This window comes from Odocoileus virginianus, chromosome 4, assembly GCF_023699985.2.
Source record: "Odocoileus virginianus isolate 20LAN1187 ecotype Illinois chromosome 4, Ovbor_1.2, whole genome shotgun sequence".
NCBI classification, from domain to species: Eukaryota; Metazoa; Chordata; class Mammalia; order Artiodactyla; family Cervidae; genus Odocoileus; species Odocoileus virginianus.
In genome coordinates, this window is record NC_069677.1 from 47,341,183 (window position 1) to 47,362,480 (window position 21,298).

At 44.2% G+C, this 21,298-nt stretch overlaps 1 protein-coding gene across 6 annotated transcripts in view; it reads right to left on the reverse strand.

Moving 5' to 3' along the window:
* Positions 1-3,478: 3,478 nt before the first annotated feature.
* The window catches only part of LOC110130659 (schwannomin-interacting protein 1), an 846,110-nt gene continuing 828,290 nt past the window's right edge, over positions 3,479-21,298 (reverse strand). For all 6 annotated transcript variants that reach the window (XM_070466509.1, XM_020882813.2, XM_070466508.1 and 3 more), the window contains 5 exons: positions 15,991-16,108; positions 13,466-13,663; positions 12,413-12,536; positions 8,874-8,967; positions 3,479-4,120 (listed from right to left, as the gene is read on the reverse strand). In XM_070466509.1, coding sequence (XP_070322610.1) covers positions 4,069-4,120; positions 8,874-8,967; positions 12,413-12,536; positions 13,466-13,663; positions 15,991-16,108 — 586 coding nt within the window. In that variant the 3' untranslated portion in view covers positions 3,479-4,068. The remainder of the gene's footprint in view (positions 4,121-8,873; positions 8,968-12,412; positions 12,537-13,465; positions 13,664-15,990; positions 16,109-21,298) is intronic.

Here is a 21,298-nt window from a genome sequence, read left to right on the forward strand (position 1 = left end):
AAGTGAATTTCTTCTTGAAGCATCTGTTTTATAAATGAATGATTAATAAACAAGAAAAAGAAAAAGCCTACAAGGATGTGTTAAATCTCAAAACTAGTAAAATACAGAAGGCCTCCTACACCCAAATTATGATCATTTACTTCTCCTTTCAACAATTATTGGGTATCTACTGGGTGCCAGGGGCTTCCCAGGTGGCTCAGTGATAAAGAATCTTCCTGCCAATGCAGGAGGCCCAGGAGGTACAGATTTGATCCCTGGGTTGGGAAGATCCCCTGGAGGAGGAAATGGCAACCCACTCCAGTATTCTTGCCTGGAGAATCCCACAGACAGAGGCACCTCACGGGCTGCAGTCCAAGGGGTCGCAATGAGTCAGACATGACTGAGTGACAAAGTGCTCACTCACTGGGTACCAGTTATTTTATGGCGACCGTTTTATTCAGTCTTTAGAATAAACCCAAGAGATCCTATGTGCAGGAGGTAAACTAAGATAACATAGAGCTTTACTGACTTGCCTAAGGTCTAATCACTGGGAAGACAGTGGAGTCAGCCTTGTGCCCATTCCCTCTGGCCCCAGAATCCATGCATTCTCACTTACACCTCTTTCTCTTAAAATTGGCAGGAGAGGCAGCCCAATTTTTAGGTCAGGAATTCTAGCATCTGCCTAAGCCAGGTAAACTAGTAAGGGTCCTAGCTAATGCATGGAGGGGTAACCTAGAGCAGATAAGAGTCCTTTCGGGAATAATCCCAATCCTTGCTGAAAAAGCAAAAGGACTGGAAAGACTCAATTTTGAAAGAATCCTCTTGGAGGTGAGTCACTTGGTGACGTCCCTACCAGGGGTAGGGAGGTGTGACAGGGACACAGGCACAATTTCCTTGGAGGGTCTTCAGGTCGTGGGTGAAACTGCTCAACTTTCAGCTGGCTTTGCCCCCAGAAGTGTTTTGCAGGGCCCCTGTGGGTGTAATCTCACTTCCTTCTTTTTTTTAAAACTTACTTGTTTATTTAGCTGTGCCAGGTTCTAGTTCTCCGAGCAGGGATTGAACCTGGGCCCCCAGCATTGTGAGCACAGAGTTTAAGCCACTGGACCAGCAGGCAAGTCCCTCTTCCTTCTTGAGTAAGGGGATCTTCAGTTCTAATTATGGGCTTCAAACAACTGAAGGGTTTCAAGGCCATGAATTTCTTCAGAACATATTTCAAACCAGAGAGACTGCATTGCTTAAGACAAAGAACGCTCACTTCTAAATTTTTATTGGAAAGGGCAATTCTGACAAGGATTTTAAAAAAATGAAGATCGTCTTTCTCGGTGGGCTGTTTTAGTGTCAGGATTTCAGGTTGCCGATGTCACTGTAGAAGGCTTTGGTCACTGCACTTGGGTTCAGGCATTTTTGTGGTACTCATCCTTGGCTTTCCCCCAGGGTTCCAAATTAATACGAATATACTTTAATCGATATTAAAAATGATTTAAGAAAAGCTAAAAAAGAAGGAAGTTCAAGACCATGATTCTTAACATTAGTGTCACAAAGGGAACTTGAATAAATCCTGATGCCCACGCCACATCCTGGGCCAATTAAATCAGTGTCTGTGGAGGTGGGATGCAGGGGCCCATGGTTTCTGAAGTTCCCCAAGTGACTCCACTGTGCTGCTGAAGATGAGAACCACTGGCTTAGTGACTAATATCCTCACCCAGCTGGAGCAGCAAAGCTCCAGCATCTAGGCCTGGAGTTTCAGGGCTGGGGTCAGCTCAGGGGAGCAGACAGCCAGTGCAGGGCTTTGGGGCTCATTAGAGATCTTGGCGAAGGGAGGACTTGGGGCTCCACCTGCCAGCCCCGTGGTGAGCACCCTGCTCCACTCAACAGTCAACTCTCAAAAACCAAATATAATTCAGTGCAGTTCAGTCACTCAGTAATGTCCGATTCTTTGCAACCCCATGAATCGCAGCACGCCAGGCCTCCCTGTCCATCACCAATTCCCGGAGTTTACTCAAACTCATGTCCATTGAGTTGGTGATGCCATCCAGCCATCTCATTCTCTGTCATCCCTTTCTCCCCCTGCCCCCAATCTTTCCCAGCATCAGGGTCTTTTCCAATGAGTCACTCTTCGCATGAGGTGGCCAAAGTATTGGAGTTTCAGCTTCAGCATCAGTCCTTCCAATGAACACCCAGGACTGATCTCCTTTAGGATGGGCTGGTTAGATCTCCTTGCAGTCCAAGGGACTTTCAAGAGTCTTCTCCAACACCACAGTTCAAAATTATGGGTTGCATTATTTTTTTATTCCAAATGAAAATAATCTGATTGAGGCCTACAAAGAAATGATGAGTGTTTCAATGTAAGACGGCCTATTTTAAAAAATAAAAAGGTTCTGAAACCTGGTAATTCTGAATTACTTGATACTTATCTTTAATACTTGATACTTATTTTTAAAAAAGGAAAATGGAAACAGTGGATTAACCTTCTATCTTTGGATTATATGACGGACCTTATAGTGAAAACAGGTGGTCTGTGAGTGGTTCTGGAATGCTGACTGCTCATCTCTGCTTTAGTTTATGGTTCTCTAATACCTACATGGGCATTCACTGATGACATTGATTCCCTGAAGTGTGTTAGTCGCTTAGCTGTGTCTGACTGTTTGTGACCCTACGGACTGCAGCCCACCAGGCTCCTCTGTCCATAAAATTCTCCAGGCAAGAATATTGGAGCGGGTAGCCATCTCCTCCTCCAGGGGATCTTCCCAACCCAGGGATCGAACCTGGGTCTCCTGCATTGCGGGCAGATTCTTTACTGTCAGAGCCACTGAAACTTTCTACCTCCTGAGGAACTCTCTGTAATTGCATCAGACTTGGCATTTTTCTTCACGTGACCAAAAGAAGTGATCGAAATGTGAAAAATGGCACCAATTAGCCTTGGGAAAAGTGTAAATGCAGGTGTCATTTGCTCATATGGCAAATGCGGTTTGGATGCAGTCACTGGCTCTGCCAAGTCCAGCAGCTATTAAATCGTGTGTATGTGTTAGCTGCTTCAGTAGTGTCTGGGTCTTTGCGACCCCATGAAATACAGCCCAAGAGACTCCTCTGTCCATGGGATTCTCCAGGCAAGAACTGGAGTGGGTTGCCATTTCCTGCTCCAGGGGATCTTCCTGACCCAGAGATCACACCCACATCTCTTACATCTCCTGTACTGGCAGGCAGGTTCTTTACCGTTGAGCCACAAGTGTTGAAATTACAACTGATAACTTTAAGCAGAAACAAACGTGCTGGTGCTGATGTTGTTGATATTGCCTTCTTTGGACCACACACACACACTCACACACAGGCTCCCAACACTCCACAATCTTCCTGGCAATTCCCTGCATTGCCTGTTCTCTGGAGCTCTTTGTTTTTCACCGAGAAACGCTTCCCTGTGGGGGATTTCAGCTGAGGAAGAGTGAAGACAGACATATATAGCCAGCGTAGGGCTTGCTAGTGAGCAAAAAGACATATCCTATGAAACAAAGTTTTAATCTTTATTTTACATATTTATACATAAAACTTTTAAGGAACCCTCTGAATCCAACAGAATGTTAATAGCACATCTAAAAATGAACTTCAGGTAGTCAACATTCACAAAATGTTGAAAACTGATTAAAATATACATATAACAGAGAGCTACAACTTCACTATGAGGCAGGCATGTATTTATTTGACTTGGATAGCACCATCATTTACAGTTCTTCTTTAAAACTACAGTGAAGAATGACAGCAGTCAATGGTAAAATACTGCTCCAACTCATAATCTCTAAACAAATAAAAATAAAGTTAAAACTACCCTCTTTGATTAACCATGACTTGTGGTGGTGTAAGTACTATACATTTTTTTGTAATAATATTTTATTAAAATGCCTGATATTGAGTGGCACAGTAAAAAAATTAAAATAAATTAAGAAGCAAAGGCCAATCACTGGACGTTAAGCTTCAGACATTATCAATGACTAACACTGATATTTGTTTGTTTCTGTGCCACCTTTAGCAACAGCATTTTTACAACCACAGAAGCAAAAGAAAGTCTAGCTTGTCCTCTGGTTGGATGGCTTCTTTTCACTTTGCAGGCATTTTCTCGGCCAGGTGCTTCTGTTGACTCTCGGCATGTCTGTGGAATGAATAACACAATTATTTAGCTCTGAGGAGGAAGAGCCAAACTACTTTTCCATTGGCAGCTAAAACATCCTCCATGGTTAAATCATGGGAATCAAGAAACAGTACTTAATTCAAAAAAAAAAAGAGAAAAAAGAAAAAGAAAACAGTACTTAATTGAAATGATGGTGCCTTCTTTTGATTTTTTTCCCATGGCCAAGCTCCCTGGCATGCGGGATCTGACCAGGAATTGAACCCGGGCCCCCCCTGGATTGGGAGCATGGTCTTAACCACTGGACCACCAGGGAACTCCCAAACTATGGATGGTGATGGATCTTAGTTGTCCAACCAGGGACTGAAGCTGTGTCCTCAACAGTGAAAGGGTGGAGTCCTAACCACTACACTGCCAGGGAATTCCCTTCAATTTTTATATTCTATGTATGATTCCTTTTATCTAGTAAGTCACTGGATTAGCCTGAGACGTGTAGATGCCATTTTTCTTTGAGAAGAAAAGTGTTATGTTTAAAAATGAAAAGGGAAAAAAATGAACTAGGATAATTTATTTAGCAAATGTTTAATATGGCCTTCTCTGAGACAGGCACACTGCTTCTGGTGATGGGGATTTGGTGGCGAGCAGACAATGAACTCTTTGTTCTCCTGGGGCATATATTTCAATGGAAAGAGACAAGAAAGGAACAGACAGCAAACAAGCAGACAGCAGACAGAAAATAAGCGCTAAGCAAAAAAGTCAGAACAAGCTATTGTGACAGAAAGTTAACTGCATGACTACTTTATCTAAATATGCATAAAGATGCAAATTTAAGTATTAACAAGGCTCCTGTTAATAATACAATAATCCAATATCATTCTTACAAAGGGTAGTAATGTCTTTAGAACAAGTGATAGGCTTTGGTGGATGCAAAGATTTCCCATATTTGATACTCTTCCTCCCCTCAATTAGTCCTAAGGGCATGACTGAGTCAGTGAGGGTGGGGACGGGGCTGGGTAATCCTTCCTACTCATCAAGTCCCATCATGGCCTGTGAGCCCAAAGGCGGGCCAACCCAGCAGCTGACAGTGGAGACGGAGAGAGGGGAATGGCCAAGCTGCTGATGTCACTCAAATAAGCACTAATCAAACATCTTCTGGGAGAGTGGTAGGGTCTGAAGGCTGCCAGAAACAAACGTTTTGAAGGAGGATCTTAGAAAATTATAAATTGGGCAAGAGAAAAGTTATCTAATGCTGTGGTTTCCAGCTGTGATCTAAGGTTCGGGGGCAATTTCTGTGCGCTGCCTTGACTTGGGTGTAGTTGATGACATCAAGAGTAACTCACTGGCATTAATGATGCAGAATGTCTCACATCTATGGCACAGAGAAGACAAACCACAAATATGTTCAGAAAAGGGACAGCAGTGTCTTTGCCACATGCAGCAGCCCACAGATAATATTCTGATATCCACTGAACCCTAAAGGGGCTCAGGGAAAAAAGATAACAATAGCACTGCATCCCCAAGGAAAATCATGCCGTTGAGCAGATCATCTTTTAACGTGTGTGGAAGAATCTTGCTTATTTTCATAAAGTAGCTCATGGGCCTCACTTGAACAAATTCAGCTCAAGAAATATTTTGATACCCAGTGGCTAAGATTCCATGTAGCTAATTAAATTATGGTTCTTATAGCAGCTTTAAATAGGTATCTCTCTGTGTGTGAGTGTGTGTGCAAACCTACAACATGAGGTTTTCTGAGAGACAAGGACAGAACAGATAGGCAATAGCTTCAGAAAACACTGAAAGTTGGGTGTTATTTTTGAAACACACACACAAGGGTGAATTTCATTAAAATTTTAAACAAATGAGGGAAAGAGTTTCAGTTTATGAAACTAAAAGATTCTCAACAACTATATATGAAAGCCTTTAGTAGAATTATTTTCACTCATGCCCCACAAGAAGGCCTTTATATCAACAATCACTTTTGAGGGCTTCCTATGTGCTTGGCAGCCCCCGTCAGAGGCTCTGAGGACTCTGAAATGAATGAAAGTAAGCACTGTGTCTGAAGCTGAAGATTTAATACTTAGGCTGGGAGAGACAGCAAACAAATATAACACAATATGATCAGGCCCCACTTGGGAGGAGTGCCGTGCCGCCAGAAGCTCAAAGAGGGTCCTAGGTCCATCTTGGGGGTTCAGGGAGCGCTACTCCTAAGACATATCTAAACCTGTGGTTTTCAAATTAGGCCGTGTATTGGACTCATCAGGAAAGCTTTAAAAAACTTCTAATGCACAGAAGTCCCTGTCTCACAGAACAGTTAAATCAGAACCTCTGGGAGTGAGACCCAGGTATCAATATTTTAAAAGCTCCCCAGGTGATTCTAATGTGCAACTGAAACTGGGAACCATGGACCTGAACCGACGCCTGGATGGTAGGAGCTGGACAGGTAAAGCGAGCCGGCAAGGAGGGCTCCCTGGTAGCCGTGCTCGCAGTCTCTGGGATCCGGCTGCCACATTCTGGCACTCTGCTACATTCTGGTCACCTTTGGGGAAGTTGAAGTATATTTAGATTCCCCCCCCCGCCCCGCAATGAGCAAGATTATATTTTTGCAGCCAGAAATGGACATAGAAACTACTCCCCACCTGCTCTTGTTTCAAGGGTTCCTCCAACACCTTTAAATAAGTGACTCCTCTCCTCTAAACCCCATGGTTCCGCCCGCCCCGTCTCCCACGACCATACCATCTGCAGCATAAACACAGTACACTGCAGACCTAAGTCACAGCTGAACACTCGGAGGAAAGGGAGGGCCTCTGCATGTCTTCTCTGCACCAAGTGACAGCATTGCTCTGAGGGACAGAGAAACTGTCCTCTTACCACTGGCAAGCCACAGAGTTGATGAAGCGTTTGCATCTTTTTCAGGAGATGCATGTCCTAGTATAGTGCACTACTGATTTCCCATAACCTTTTTTTAAAAAAATGATTTTATTTATATATCAGCTGTGCTGGGTCTTTGTTACCGCGTGGGCTTTTCTCTAGCTGTGGGGAGCAGGGGTTACTCTCTAGTTGCCTTGTGCGGGCTTCTCATCGTGGTGGGTTCTCTTATTGCGGAGCGCAGGCTCTAGGGCACTGGTCTGCAGCAATTGCGGCTCAAGGGCTTAGCTGCCCCGAGGCTCCTGGACCAGGGATTGAACTCCTGTCTCCTGAATTGGCAGGTGGATTTCTTTACCAGTGGGCCACAAGGGAAGGCCCTGATCCCATAATCTTAACCCCTATACGCAAAGTTCTTAGCCTAACAAAGGGAGGTGTCTTACAATTGTTGGTGCTGTGCCTGAATATATCTGTAGGGGGCAGTAACAATATTTGAATGGTACCATGTTTCAGATGTAGGCAAACATGCTAAGAAGGTATGAGAAGACCTTCTGGTTTTTTATTTGTTTTTGTTTTTGTTAGGAGCAATGGCAATAACATCCAAAGCATACAAAACAGAGTGCTGCCCACAGGTCTTTAAAAACAAACTTAAACATAGTTCTGCAGCCTTTATTTTGCTACCTGAGCTATTTTTATAACATTGCATTTGTGAAAATATTTAACCCAGTGTCTCACACAGAGAACAGGTCCCTTTGGTGAGTGCTGGGAGCATTGTCACTACATATGTTGTCAAGCTTCCCTTGGATGGTTCTTGATCACATGGTTAATTCCTTATGTTATTGTGACAAGCAGTTTTCTTTCTCTCTTCGGGAGCCTCTACTCTCTGAATATCATCTCCAGGGATTAATAGTAATTATTGCCTTGTGGCTTAAAAGACTTCCTATAAACTGACTCAGAAAAGGTGTCATAAGACCGTAGGAATGCTCACAGCTTTTCCATGCACTTCACATACTTATTATGAGAGGCTTTTCCACAAAGAAAATGACACAGAAATGCAAGATCTTGACAAGCATTAGTCTAGTTTCCCTATTGCCCAGGGAAGGAGGCATTCTTCACTTCTTTACAGAGAGGGGGCCTGGAGCCAGGCCCAGCTAGAAACCCAAGTCTTGGGAGTCTCCCCATGGTGAGAGCAATCTGGTGGCATGGTGCTGTGGAAAGATGCCAGGGTCCTTGCCTTCTGGGCATGGCAGATGGCATCAGGAGTTGGGTCAGATAACAGCAAGCGCCACTTGGGGACACCCACCATGTGCTGGGAGCATGCCCGCATGGAAGGGTTTAGGGACAGCTCCCCAGGGGATGGTCCTTCAGGATAAAGTTCTTAGGCCGGAACTGCTGACCAGATTGAGGTGGGGGTGTTCCAATGCACTGACAACCCATCATGAGGGAAGGATGGTTGTGCAGAAGCAGAGCATTTGGTTGGGAGAACTTTCGGCTACCTGCATGCATGCTCAGTCACTCAGTTGTGTCCGACTCTTTGAGATCCCGTGGACTGCTTCCCTCCATCTAAATAGCTGACACCAGCAGAAATTAGGCGAGTCACTCATGAAAGTAAAGGAAGAAATTCTCGACAGCTCCATGTGTGTGTCAATCCCTCAGTCGTGTCCGACTCTTTGAAACCCCATGGACTGTAGCCCGCCAGGCTCCTCTGTCCATGGGATTCTCCAGGCAAGAATACTGGAGTGGGTTGCCATCTCCTTCTCCAGGGGATCTTCCCGACCCAGGGATCGAACCCTCATCTCCCGTGTTGGCAGGCAGGTTCTTTACCCCTAGCGCCACCTCACTCCTGCCTTAATTCTTAAGCTTCCGATGATCCCGGGCTACTTTCCTTCTTTGGGAAGGGTGAGGCCCCACTGACCTGGTCAAGTCCTCGATGTCCACCAGCATGGCGTCCTGTTCCGTGTGCAGCTCATCTCGGATAAGGAGCAGCTGGACCAGCTCTTCGTTCAAGCCTGGGGCAAAGGAAAGAGAGCATTAATAAAGCTGCATCAAAGTCAGGATGTGAAACTATCTATGGACCATGGTGTGTGTACCATATAGACACACACACATATACAAACAGCTAAAAACAGTAGGAAAGTATTTTTGCTGAAATGTTAGGGTTCTCATTAGCTTCTCAGAAGCTCAGGAGAAGTCACCCATTTGAAAGCACTAGTTTGCCTACTTACAGAAGTATTGGAAGAAAAGGAGTATGAAGTAAATCCAATTACATTCACATTAAAGTGGGAAAAGAAGTGGTTAGCTGTTAGGAAAGTAGCCGGTTAGAAGAAGCAGGATTTTATTTTGAAGATATGTGAGTGTAAAAGTCTGGGGCATGTTGAGTTCTCCACTGTTCATCTTCAGGGGGCTCCAGCCCCGCTGAGCACTGGAGGGGCCGCCCCACCTGACAGGCACCACATCAGACACCCAGCTGGAGAGGGAGGGGCACGAGGATGCTCAAAGGTTACCTGGGGCCACGAGGAGGAGCAGCCCGACATGCAGGCTGTTCAAAGAAAGACTGAAATCTAAAGATGTGGGAGAAGGAGATACGAAAGACCTGAAGAAGTCACCCCTGGTCTTTAGACAACAGGTGCTGAGGAAAAGACTCCTTAGGATTTATAGTGGGAATAAAATAGATGGAAACACGGCTAGTCTTCCTGAAATCTGTGCACTGGGTTAATCTGGCTTCTGCCATTGGAAAATATAAACAAGCCGGGGGCTGCTTCATGCTTTTCCCCCCCATACTGACTTAGAACAAAAGCGTCTAGGTCTGAACATGTGGACACGTGGGGAGAGCATTCATTTGGCAAGAGCTCTAAGCCCAGCAACAAAAGAAAGGAAGAGGGTACTCAGCAAGGTCCTCCTTGAAAACGCTGGATTCAGACTTGAAATGATGCATTTGCCTGCCTTTAGTTCAGATTTGTTTCCAATTTTAAAAAGGAGAAAAAAAAATCATACAAAGAAATCTAAAACTTCCTCTACTCCTGAAAAGGACTAGCTGGCAATGCTATTATTTACAAGTCTAAGAAAGATATTCTGATGGTAAGAGATCAGAAAGCCTTTTAAATCCTTGAAAGAAAAATACTCCTAGTAATTTATTCTCAACGAAAATTAAAATGTAGTAGAATTAAAAAAAAAAAAAATCCTATGAATCTATGGTTTGTGACCCCAAGGACTGTAGCCTACCAGGCTCCTCTTTCCATGGGGTTTTCCAGGCAAGAGTACTGGAGTGGGTTGCCATTTCCTGCTCCAGGGGATCTTCCCGACCCAGGGATCGAACCCAGGTCTCCAGCATTGCAGACAGACGCTTTACCATCTGAGCCACCAGGAAAGTCCAAAATGTAGAACTTCAAAAAAAAAAATCCTATGAATCTATAGTTTCCTAATTAAAATGTAAATCCCTTCTTTTGATTTTAAAATAATGAAGGTGGGTTAAGAGGTTAAGACTCTGTGCTTACACTGCTGTGGGTGTGAGTTTGATCCCTCGTTGGGGAACTGAGGTCCCTCATGCTGCCTGGTGTGGTTGCCCTGACTCCGCAAAATATTGAAGGTATTAAATTGCCACTGCACATTTTATTTTCTTCTAGTGAGTTCTTAGGGCAGCTTTCTATACTGGCATAGCGCATGGGAATGTCTTTTCTATATGAAGTTTAAAATTTTTTATTATGGACATTTTCAAAGTGATACAAAAGCAAAGAGACTTGTTTAACGAATCCCCTGGCTTTATGCATCCAATCAGCTTCAAAAATAATCAACTCCTGGCCAATCGTAACTGACGTTTCTCCCCTTCTCCAGTGAGGTCATTTTAAAGTGAATTTCAGACATCCAATTGTTTCATACATAAACGCTTCAGTATGCATCTCTAAAGACAGGGCTCTTTTTTTCTTTTAAATTAACATAACTATAATGACTTTATTGTACCCAAATAAGTCAATATGTCTTTAATAAAACATTTAGTCAATGTTTGAATTTCCCTACTTGGTTCCCAAATACTTTTTTATGGTTGGTTTGCGTTGGGTTGGCATGTCTCTTAAGTGGTTTCAATCTATCAGCCATGGACTTTATGGACTCATATGTTTCAAGGCTGGAGGGCTCGTGAGTTCACCTGGATTCAGCAAGATGCCCCAGTGATTGAGCTCTCTCTGTTACTGGCCCAGCACATGCCCTTCTCTGCACAACCAGTTGAATGAATGCCACTCACTCACCACAACTGCCTGCACACTTCCGATAGAGGTCCTTCTTTATTCTGGGGGTAAAAGGCCCACTCCTTCTCACCCTATAATTTTCACCTATCGGTTCTATACACTTTTGCCACCTGAAGTCCCATAACATAAGGTGAATAGGATCTGATGAGCTAAAATAAATATATATACAAGTAAAGCTGAGCACATAATTGTATACACATAATACACATACAAATATATATAAATATAACAAAAGACCTGGAACTACCAAATTGTATTCTAAAACAGGTGTTGCAACTCAACTATATGCCAGGCACTGTGCTAGAAGCTGGGGATTTCAGATGAATAAAAAGGACCCATGCATCCAACCTGGGCTGGTGATCTGTTTCACCCTAGATAATATACATGTTTCAATGCTGTTCTCTTGAAACATCCCACCCTTGCCTTCTCCCAGAGTCCACAAGTCTGTTCTATACATCTGAGTCTCTTTTTCTGTTTTGCATATAGGGTTATCGTTACCATCTTTCTAAAGTCCATATATATGTGTTAGTATACTGTAATGGTCTTTATCTTTCTGGCTTACTTCGCTCTGTATAATGGGCTCCAGTTTCATCCATCTCATTAGAACTGATTCAAATGAATTCTTTTTAATGGCTGAGTAATATTCCATGGTGTATATGTACCACAGCTTCCTCATCCATTCATCTGCTGTTGGGCATCTGGGTTGCTTCCATGTCCTGGCTATTATAAACAGTGCTGCGATGAACATTGGGGTGCATGTGTCTCTTTTAGATCTGGTTTCCTTGGTGTGTATGCCCAGAAGTGGGATTGCTGGGTCATATGGCAGTTCTATTTCCAGCTTTTTAAGAAATCTCCACACTGTTTTCCATAGTGGCTGTACTAATTTGCATTCCCACCAACAGTGTAAGAGGGTTCCCTTTTCTCCACACCCAGTGCTCGGGCCTGGTGCACTGGGAAGACCCAGAGGGATCGGGTGGAGAGGGAGGTGGGAGGGGGGACTGGGATGGGGAATACATAAAAAAGACCCATAGTCTCTGTGAATCTTGAAAAAGTCTTAAACTTTCTCAACATTTTATAGTGAAAAAACAGAGGAAAAAAGAGAGGGTCGATTCTCTTCCTTTCCTTGCAAGGACACAGGAGGACCCCGAGGAAACGTGATATCCCATGATATTTAACACTTCATATCCCATCTTCCAGAGTATCTTACACTTACTTTCTATCTGGGAGTGGAGATCATTGACTATCACTTGTAGCTGCCCAATAGTCATGTCTCTCAGGTCAGTGGGCTTTAAACTTCTTTTCATCAAGCATTCACTTATATGAGGCATGTGTGGCAGCTGAAGACACAAAAGGAAGAAACAGCGATGAGAACAGAATAGTAAGCACATTGAATACAGGACCCAGTTTTCTCCTAAAAGACCCACCTTCATTCACCCACTTCAGGGTCCTCGTTTAAAAGCTTCCCCTGTCTGCCTTCTCCAATGCAAGGCCCTCCATTCACACACCACACATTCTCACAAGTTATCAGCACCATAAAGGGACATTACTCAAATCAAAAGTTTTTGGACTGGTCTACAACTGACAGTCAATGACTAGATCCACAAATGAATTACCGGGGAGCTCAAGCAGTTATCAGTTACATAGATTAAATTACTAAGATCCACTATTTATTAATTTATAGCATGCTACAACCACTGTGCCAAGTGCTTTGAACACTTTTTCCACTGAATTCTCACAATCATGCTCTGACACAGGTGTTATTATTATCCCCATTTTACAGATGAGAAAACTGAGACTTGCAAAGAGCCCCACAGTAGATCAGTGGCAGGGCTCGTCTTAAGCTCCAAAGGCCACGACCTTTATCCACTCTATCACACTGTCTTCATTGAAAGGTAGGAACAAAGAGTTAAAGCAATAGTGAGTTTGCCACAGCAATGGGTTCTTAAACTGAGACCGCTTTAAAGGAAGGAAAATATTCTCACAAGAGCTAAGACTGCCCTGAAGACACAGAGTAGATATGAATGGGGAGCAAAGTTTATGTTTGTGCAATCTGTAGCTTATGCATCCTTCTGTGATACAGTAGGAAGGAAAAAGAAACAGACTTAAATATTTCTCAATGACGTTTTACATAGTGCCTTCTAGAAACCCAAGTTTGCATAACTCTGGGAAAGGACTGAGACAGCCTCAACCATGTGCAGCCACCACTCGCCAGCCAACCACCACACGCCAGCCCCCAGTCAGCTGCATTTCAGCGCTCGCGGCTTACGAGATCAGCGACGGGAGACTTTTTCCTGTTCTGTTTTTCCACTTCCACTTGCATTTTGGCCATTGGTTTGGCCATGGCAAGGGCCATTTTGGCTTCGGCCTGCAGTTTCTTTTGCCTTGTGAGGAAATCCATGTCATCCAGGGATTCGGATTCCTCTTCAGTAGTGTCTCTGTCTGAGTAGGAAGAACTCTGTTTGCTCTGCCAAGGGGAAAAAAAGCAGCATCTGAGCTTTGTGCGCCGGCTCCCACCTTTGGAGATGGACTAATGCCTTCCCTGAGCCCTCTCTCAGAGCGGCCGAGTCCCCTCCATCAACACAACCCAACTCTTGACTTGATCTGTACCAATCGCAAATAACTTTTATTGAATGATTATTTATTTACCATTAGCATTTAATAAGTCAGGGCATTCCCCTGGAGGAGGGCATGGCAACCCACTCTAGGTATTCTTGCCTGGAGAATCCCATGGACAGAGGAGCCTGGGAGGCTATAGCCCAGGGGGTCAGAAAGAGTCGGACGTGACTGAAGCAATTTAGCACACAGCATTTAATGGAAGCAATGTGCTAGCATTGTTCTAAGTTCTTGGCATATTATTTTTTGCATTTATTTATTTGCTGCTTTATATTTAATAATTGTATTTCAATAGAATTCTCTTTTAACTTTTTAATTAATTTTTATTGGCACATATTTCCTTTACAATGTTATGTTAGTTTTTGCCATCGAGCAAAGTGAATCAGTTATATGTGTGTGTGTATATATACACACACACACACACACATACTTTTCTTTTTTAGTAAGTAGCATTTTCAAAGGTAGTTTATCTCCTCAGTCTCAATAAAAGGCTGATTTTAGCATAAAAAGTAACATAATTAATAATAGGGAGAATATATATTTATAACAAACTTGAGACTTTTCTTTGATTCTTACTCTCAAAACTTGCTTGAAGTGAACAGACTACAGCAAAATATTTCACCCAGAGCCAAGGTGGTATGTTGCTCCCTGAGTGGACAGGATCTCAGCTATCCAAAGAAGTTCTCATGTGGCACTGTGCTCAACAACTAACACAGTTTCCTGTTAGTTGGTCTTCAATGAGAAAGGTGCTGGATAGACCTCCCAGAGAGGAAAGAAATTCAGGAACAAGTACTCAGGATCATCAAGCCATCTTTTATATATGTGTTGCAAGGAAAACTGTTGTTTAGTTGCTAAGTCGAGTCCCACTTGTTGTGACACCATGAGCTGCAGCCCACCAGTCTTCTCCATCCATGGGCAAGAATACTGGAGTGGGTTGCCATTTCCTTCTCCAGGGGATCTTCCCGACCCAGACATCTGACCTTTGTCTCCAGCTTGGCAAGCGGACTCTTTACCACTGAGCCACCAGGGAAACCCCGCAAGGAAAAGTAAGCAAAGCTTAACCCACATTATCTTGCTAGTTTCTCTGAGCGGTATCTTTTCAGGGCTAGCCCTCCCACCCCCTGCCAGGACCCCATGCCCTGTCTTTTAAAATGTGTCCACTGCTAGTCTATGCTCATATTTCTAAGACCAATGGGGAAGGAATGGTATATAGAACATTTTCTATTTTTTTATTTACTGCATGCAATTCTTTTTTCTAAATTAATTTTTATTGGCATATAGTTGCTTTACAATATTGTGTTAGTTTCTGCCTTATGGCAAAGAGAATCAGCTGTATGTTTACATATATCCCCTCTTTTTTGGATTCCCTTTCCATTTAGGTCACCATAGGGCTCTGAGAAGAGTTCCTTGTGCTATAGAGTAGGTTCTCATCAGTTGTCTACTTTACACCTAGTAGTGTATATATATCAACCCCAATCTCCCAATTCATTACCCCCTCTTTCTCCTCCAGCATCCAGATGTTCCCTACATCTGTGTCTCTATTTCTGTGTTGCAATAAGACAATCCACACCATTTTTCTAGATTCCACATATATGTGTAAATAATATATGATATTTGTTTTTCTCTTTCTGACTACTTCAGTCTTATGACAGTCTCTAGGCCCATCCATGTCTCTGCAAAAGTCACCATTTCATTCCTTTTTATAGCATATTTTCTTTTATAATTTTTAGGGCCTATGTGATTTTCCTGATGATTTAATATGAAAGTAGTTGCTAACTTTAACAGAACTATGTATCCTCAGATCACAGTTTCAAGTTTTCAACCACTCAAATTTTAGGAACATGTCACGTTAAGAAGAAGGGCTTCCCCGGTGGCCCAGGCAATAAAGAAGCTCCTGCAGCGTAGGAGACAGGAAGATCCCCTGCAGAAGGGAATGGCTACCCACTCCTGTACTCTCGCCTGGAGAATCCCATGGACAGAGGAGCCTGGTGGGCTACAGTCCATGGGGTTGCAAAGAATCGGACACGACTGAGTGACTTCCACACTTGACATGTTAAGAAATGTCATGAGACATCTCTTTCTAAATCTCTGCAATGTTTGTTCCTGATCAACGATAGAAAAGAAGCTAAGTGAGCAGGAAAGCACGCTCTGAACCTCAGTGGCAGCTCGGAGACTCACCATGGGAGACAGGGGGGTGTCCAGGCTGGTTTCTGTCTTGCTGTCATCAGCATCGCTGTCCTTATCACTGCCGCTGTCGTTGACAAAGCAAATCTGCAGGTTCATCCCACTCTGCAGGCTGGGCAGAAGCACACAGAACACTCATTCCACTCAGCTATTTGTTACCCAGCAGCATCCAAAAACAGTGGTTTTGCTAGAGAAAGTAGTTTAATGTGTTCTTCACAGGGAGCAGTGAGTGATCAATATTATGCCCAATTCATAAATGGTAACTTTTATTAGAGGATAAGAAAGATACATTGATAAACAGTAAGGTGGTAACTTTTACTGTAGTAGCTTTTTTCCCACACAGAAATTCATGTTGTTGGAAAACTAATTTCAAGCCCCATTATAAGCACCTGGCACAATACCAAACACATAGTTGGGACACGATAAAAATGTGTTGAGACACTGAGTCTACATTTTTGTCAATGAAGATGAATGGATCCTCAGCCAAGCAGGGCTGCCTGGTGTCATCGAATGTCCTGCCCCACAGGGACAATCCAAAGATGCTCATTAAAGCCAGCATCCCGGGGCCAGAGGTCTCAGAAAAAAAGACTCCTTTTTTTTTTTTTGCCTCAAATAGAAAAAGGTCACCTATCAGATGAGTTGATCTTTGCATCTCTCACTGTGATAAGTCAGAGCTGATTTGGTGTTAGGAAAATTTTATTTGAGGCAGTTGCCAAAAGCCAACTGAGGGAGCTCATTTATGTCATTAAGGAAAAAAAAAAAAAAAAAAACACACCAGAGGTTCACCCTGGAGAAACTTAAGGGAACTTCCAACCTAGTTATAAAGGCACAACGTTGGAACACAGCAAGGCTCTGCAGACCACCTGGCGCGCCGAGCCTCAGAGGCAGAGATGTCTTGGGAGTTCATTATGTTTGTGGCGAATCCGGGAAGCTCCAGGAGGGATGCTTCTGGAAATGTGGTCACAAAGGGCCGCCAGGCTGTGTATCTGCCACACACACAGCCAGGCTGAGGATCCAACTCTGTGTCCTCACGCTCATTGGAAGGTGAACACGTTTCATGACTGTTTGACAACAACAAGTTTTTCAAGAAGCACTTTCTTAGCATCCCTAGTATCTCCGGTCTGTATGTAAGCTTTGAGAAAGAAAAAGCAGAAGGAAACCCCTTAAGCAGCAAGGGTCCTAAGGAGGCTTGTGTAAGCCAGGTTTAGAACAGTGGACGTCGAATCTGCTCTGGCATTACTGTCACAGTGAGAGACGCAAAGATCAACTCGTCTGATAGATGACATTTGCATTTTAAAAAAATTCCAGTGGGTAGGGATGCTTTGTACAAAATGCTCAGATGACTCACTGAACGCACTTGTTTGATTGAAAACAATACGGAAGTCAGAAAAAGTACTGATTTAACACAGGCACCTCTGTTACGTGTATGTACTGCCACCTGTTGTTAACTTCTGTGATTACTGAGAGTCCCAACTTATTTCCCCAGGAAGGAAATGCAGCCTTTCTCTCAGTAGGTCCAATTCCGTTGCTCCCCACCCTCCTGCTCAGGCAAGCAGAGTCAGGCCCAGGGCTGGCCGCAGAAGGTGGCAGGTTCTTCTGTGATCAGCTGAGGGTGCTTGGAATCAGCAGGACTTAGGTTTGAATTCTCACTCCATTCCCTAAGCATAATACTCAATCTGTATCCTCATCTGTAAAACAGGGTGTATAACTCAGTAAGAAGGAAGCTCCAATACTACGGCCACCTGATGCAAAGGGCTGCCTCATCGGAAAAGACCTTGATTTTGGGAAAGATCGAAGGCAAGAGGAGAAGGGGACGACAGAGGATGAGATGGTTGGATGGCATCACCAACTCAAATGGACATGCATTAGTGGACTCAATGGATTCAACAGACTCAATGAACAAACTCCGAGAGATAGTGAAGCACAGGGAACCCTGGCGTGCTGTCGTCCATGGGATCGCACAGGGTTGGACGTGACTGAGCAACAGAGAGATTAAAGGCGGGAGGAGAAGGGGACGACAGAGGATGAGATGGTTCAAAGGCACCACCGACTCAATGGACGTGAGTCTGAGTAAGCTCCAGGAGTTGGTGATGGACAGGGAGGCCTGGCGTACTGCAGTCCATGGGATCGCAAAGAGTCGGACACGACTGAGCGACTGAACTGAAGTGAGTGACATAACAAGAAAGAAAGATGAGAGGGTTTAGCCCAGAGCTGGCACAGGACAGGTGCTTTGTAAGCGTTCATTATCCTCCTCCCTACTTTCTGAAAGCCTACACAAAGGAACACAGGATTTTAAAGGTGATGCAATTTTGTAAAGAGACCCTTGAAGTCACGTACTTGAACACCTGGCCTGTCACGACAATTCCTGATGCACAACTGACTCTCTGAGACATCCTGAGCTGACTTGAACGTTAGGCAGCTTGAAAATTTATTGAGATGGAGCTTGTCTCCTTTTAATTTTCTTCCAATAGAATATTTTTTTCTGGAGTAATCTAATATGTTCAGGTTACCCTTTGATCCCATATAAATTAAGCTTTAAAAATTCACTGTTTGTAGTTGGTTAAAAAAAAAAAAGTCAACCATTTTTAACAATAAACTCAAGATCTATGGATTGGACAATAGTGGGAAATAAAAGTGCAAATTAAAAACAGACATATTTTAAAGTAATATCTTAAAAATAAAGACATTTCAAATTAAACCTAATTTGAATCTAGAACTATATAGTGTTTCCTATTTATCGAATAAAGTCTCGAAGAGAAGATGATACTATTATAAACAGATTATAAACACACAAAATCACTGACAATACCATTGCAAAATAAAGTTTAAAACATCCAAAGGAAAAAAAAAAAATCCAAAGAAATACATTTCATTCTGAAGAAAACTTGATCATAAATTCTGATGTTTTGCCCCCAAACTGACCTTTGTGCTAAGGCCCTTAGACCTAAATCAACCATCCCACACAGCGTTTCTAACTCAGGAAAGGCAAATTAAAAAAAAAAAAGGGAAGGCTTTAGTAGTTGGAGCAAAATGAAAAAAATCACCTCAGGTAGAAATTCAGAAAATCGCCTTAGTAACACATTATCACCGTGGGAAACTGCGCAGACCTTCTTACAGGGCGAGCCTTATAATTCCTTGTAGCGGTAATCACCAAGAATGTTACTCTCAGGAAAAGGAAATTATATGACACAGCAGCTAATAGTTCAGCGGGGATTTTAGTAAAGACATCTTAAAACAGACTCAGGTTTCAAGGAGGATTTGTTTCCCTTTAGCCTTTAAGCGGGTTTAAGATGAAGGCAGCTTTTAGGAAGACTCGACCACAGCTCCCAAGCAGTGGCCGGGTGCTGGGAGAGTGTCTGTGCTGCAGGGTCAGGGGTCATGACCCCTGCTCGGGGCCCCTTCCCACCCTGGGGAGGCATGGCCGCCCTGAGGCTCTTCCTCCGGCCCCCTGGAGCCAGGGCCTCTGTCCTTCCCACTGCTGCGGGGCCTCGCTCACAATAAGGCGACACAGTCTGGGAAATTCCAGCAGTTGGGGGGCTAATTTGCCTGGATCTCTCCAGCACAGTCTGAGGTGAAAACAAAACACCGTCCTCTTCTTGTTAATTAGTGTATAATTGAAAGCATCCAATTCGAGGTTACTTGATGTTTGGAGTGGCGCTTGGCAGACTGCAACGTGCAAAAGGCTGCTTAACATGTGTCTTGCCTTGGATTTGATTTCTGGAAGGTCTGTGTCCTGGTCACCCCAGGAACTGCTTCTCCTTATGCCACGAACAACCATACTGTTGCCCAGGGTTACTGTCAGGGAGCCAAGTGCCCGAGAAGGGGCTGTGCCAGATGAAGAAGGCTCAGAGACACAGAGAGAAAAAGACTAAGTGGGTCATTTGAACGTCTCTGTGAGGCCATGTGGCTTTCTGAGGGACAGTTCCTGCCACCCAGGATTGGGAAGGCATTTAGTCAGGAGGCTGTTCAGCCTCGGGGTCCTCCTGGCATTCATAGTGAGGGAAACTGTTACTTGGGGCTTCCTGGGTGGCTCAGTGGTAAAGAACTGCCTGTAATTCAGGAGACTCAGGTTTGATCCCTGGGTCGGGAAGATCCTCTGGAGGAGGGCATGGCAACTGACTCCAGTATTCTTGCCTGGAGAATTCCATGGACAGAAGAGCCTGGCGGGCTACAGTCCATGGGGTCGCAAACACTTGGACATGACTGAAGTCTCTAAGCAACTGTTACTGAGAGAATGCCTGCGCTGATTTCTCATTACCATCACCAGGCATATTATGAAAAAAAAAACACAGAATTGAGAGAATGATGGAGTTGGAAAACTCTTACCTCCTAAGAAACCTAGCTACCTGGTGGTAACATTTGGTAGAAAGATAATACTTCTTTTTTCCTCTTCACAAGACAAGGAAAAGGCCAGATTATTCCCTGGGTGAAGTGATGGCTGGTCCTGAAGTGTGCTGTGACATCTACTGGGGGCAGAAGCGTTGGAAACCCAGCCTTTGTCCTGGCCTTGGGTTTCGATGACTGGGAGTGGCCTGGTGTGACGGCCAGCTCCAAAACTCGTAACTAATTGGGGTGTTTCTCGATTTTAGAAACAGGAATCTCCCAGCACCAGCTGAAACTGCCCGCATTCACACAGAAATGGTTAAGATTCTTTGGTTCTATACCCTACACCACACCTTGGTTAACTTCACTTGGACAGCGGCATTGAATGTGAGTTAAAAGTGTGTTCACTACGTTCCTTCCCTGGGCCGAACAACCATCTGTGGATTACCGGGAAGCCACGCTCAGTCGCTCAGTCGTGTCGGGCTCTTTGCGACCCTATGGACTGCAGCCCGCCAGGCTCCTCTGTCCATGAGATCTTCCAGGCAAGACTACAGCAGTGGGTTGCCATTTCCTTCTCTAGGGATGGGCAAGGCAGGGACTTGATGAACTCAGATAACTTGCCCCTGATCTGCGACAGCCTGATTATCAAAATGTCCCAATTCTTCTCTTCCCTCTGTCTGGTCCCTCTGTAATAAGATTGTGGCTTCTCCATCCAGAGGTAGAGTCTATTTCCTGATCCCTGGGCTGCCCTCCTGATCTGCCACGGCCAACAGAGTGCGGAAGAAGTGATGGCATTAGAGTTCGGAGTCTCCCCCCGCAGGGAAAGCTGCCTCTGCCCAGGTCCAGCTCGGCCGGATGGCAGAAGACAGACTTTGCAGCACAGAGTTCAACTGGCAACTGTCCCGACTGTGGCCCCAGGCATCTGAGAGAACTCAGTGAAGAGCAGTAGAGGCACCTTGCCAATCCATAGCTGATCACA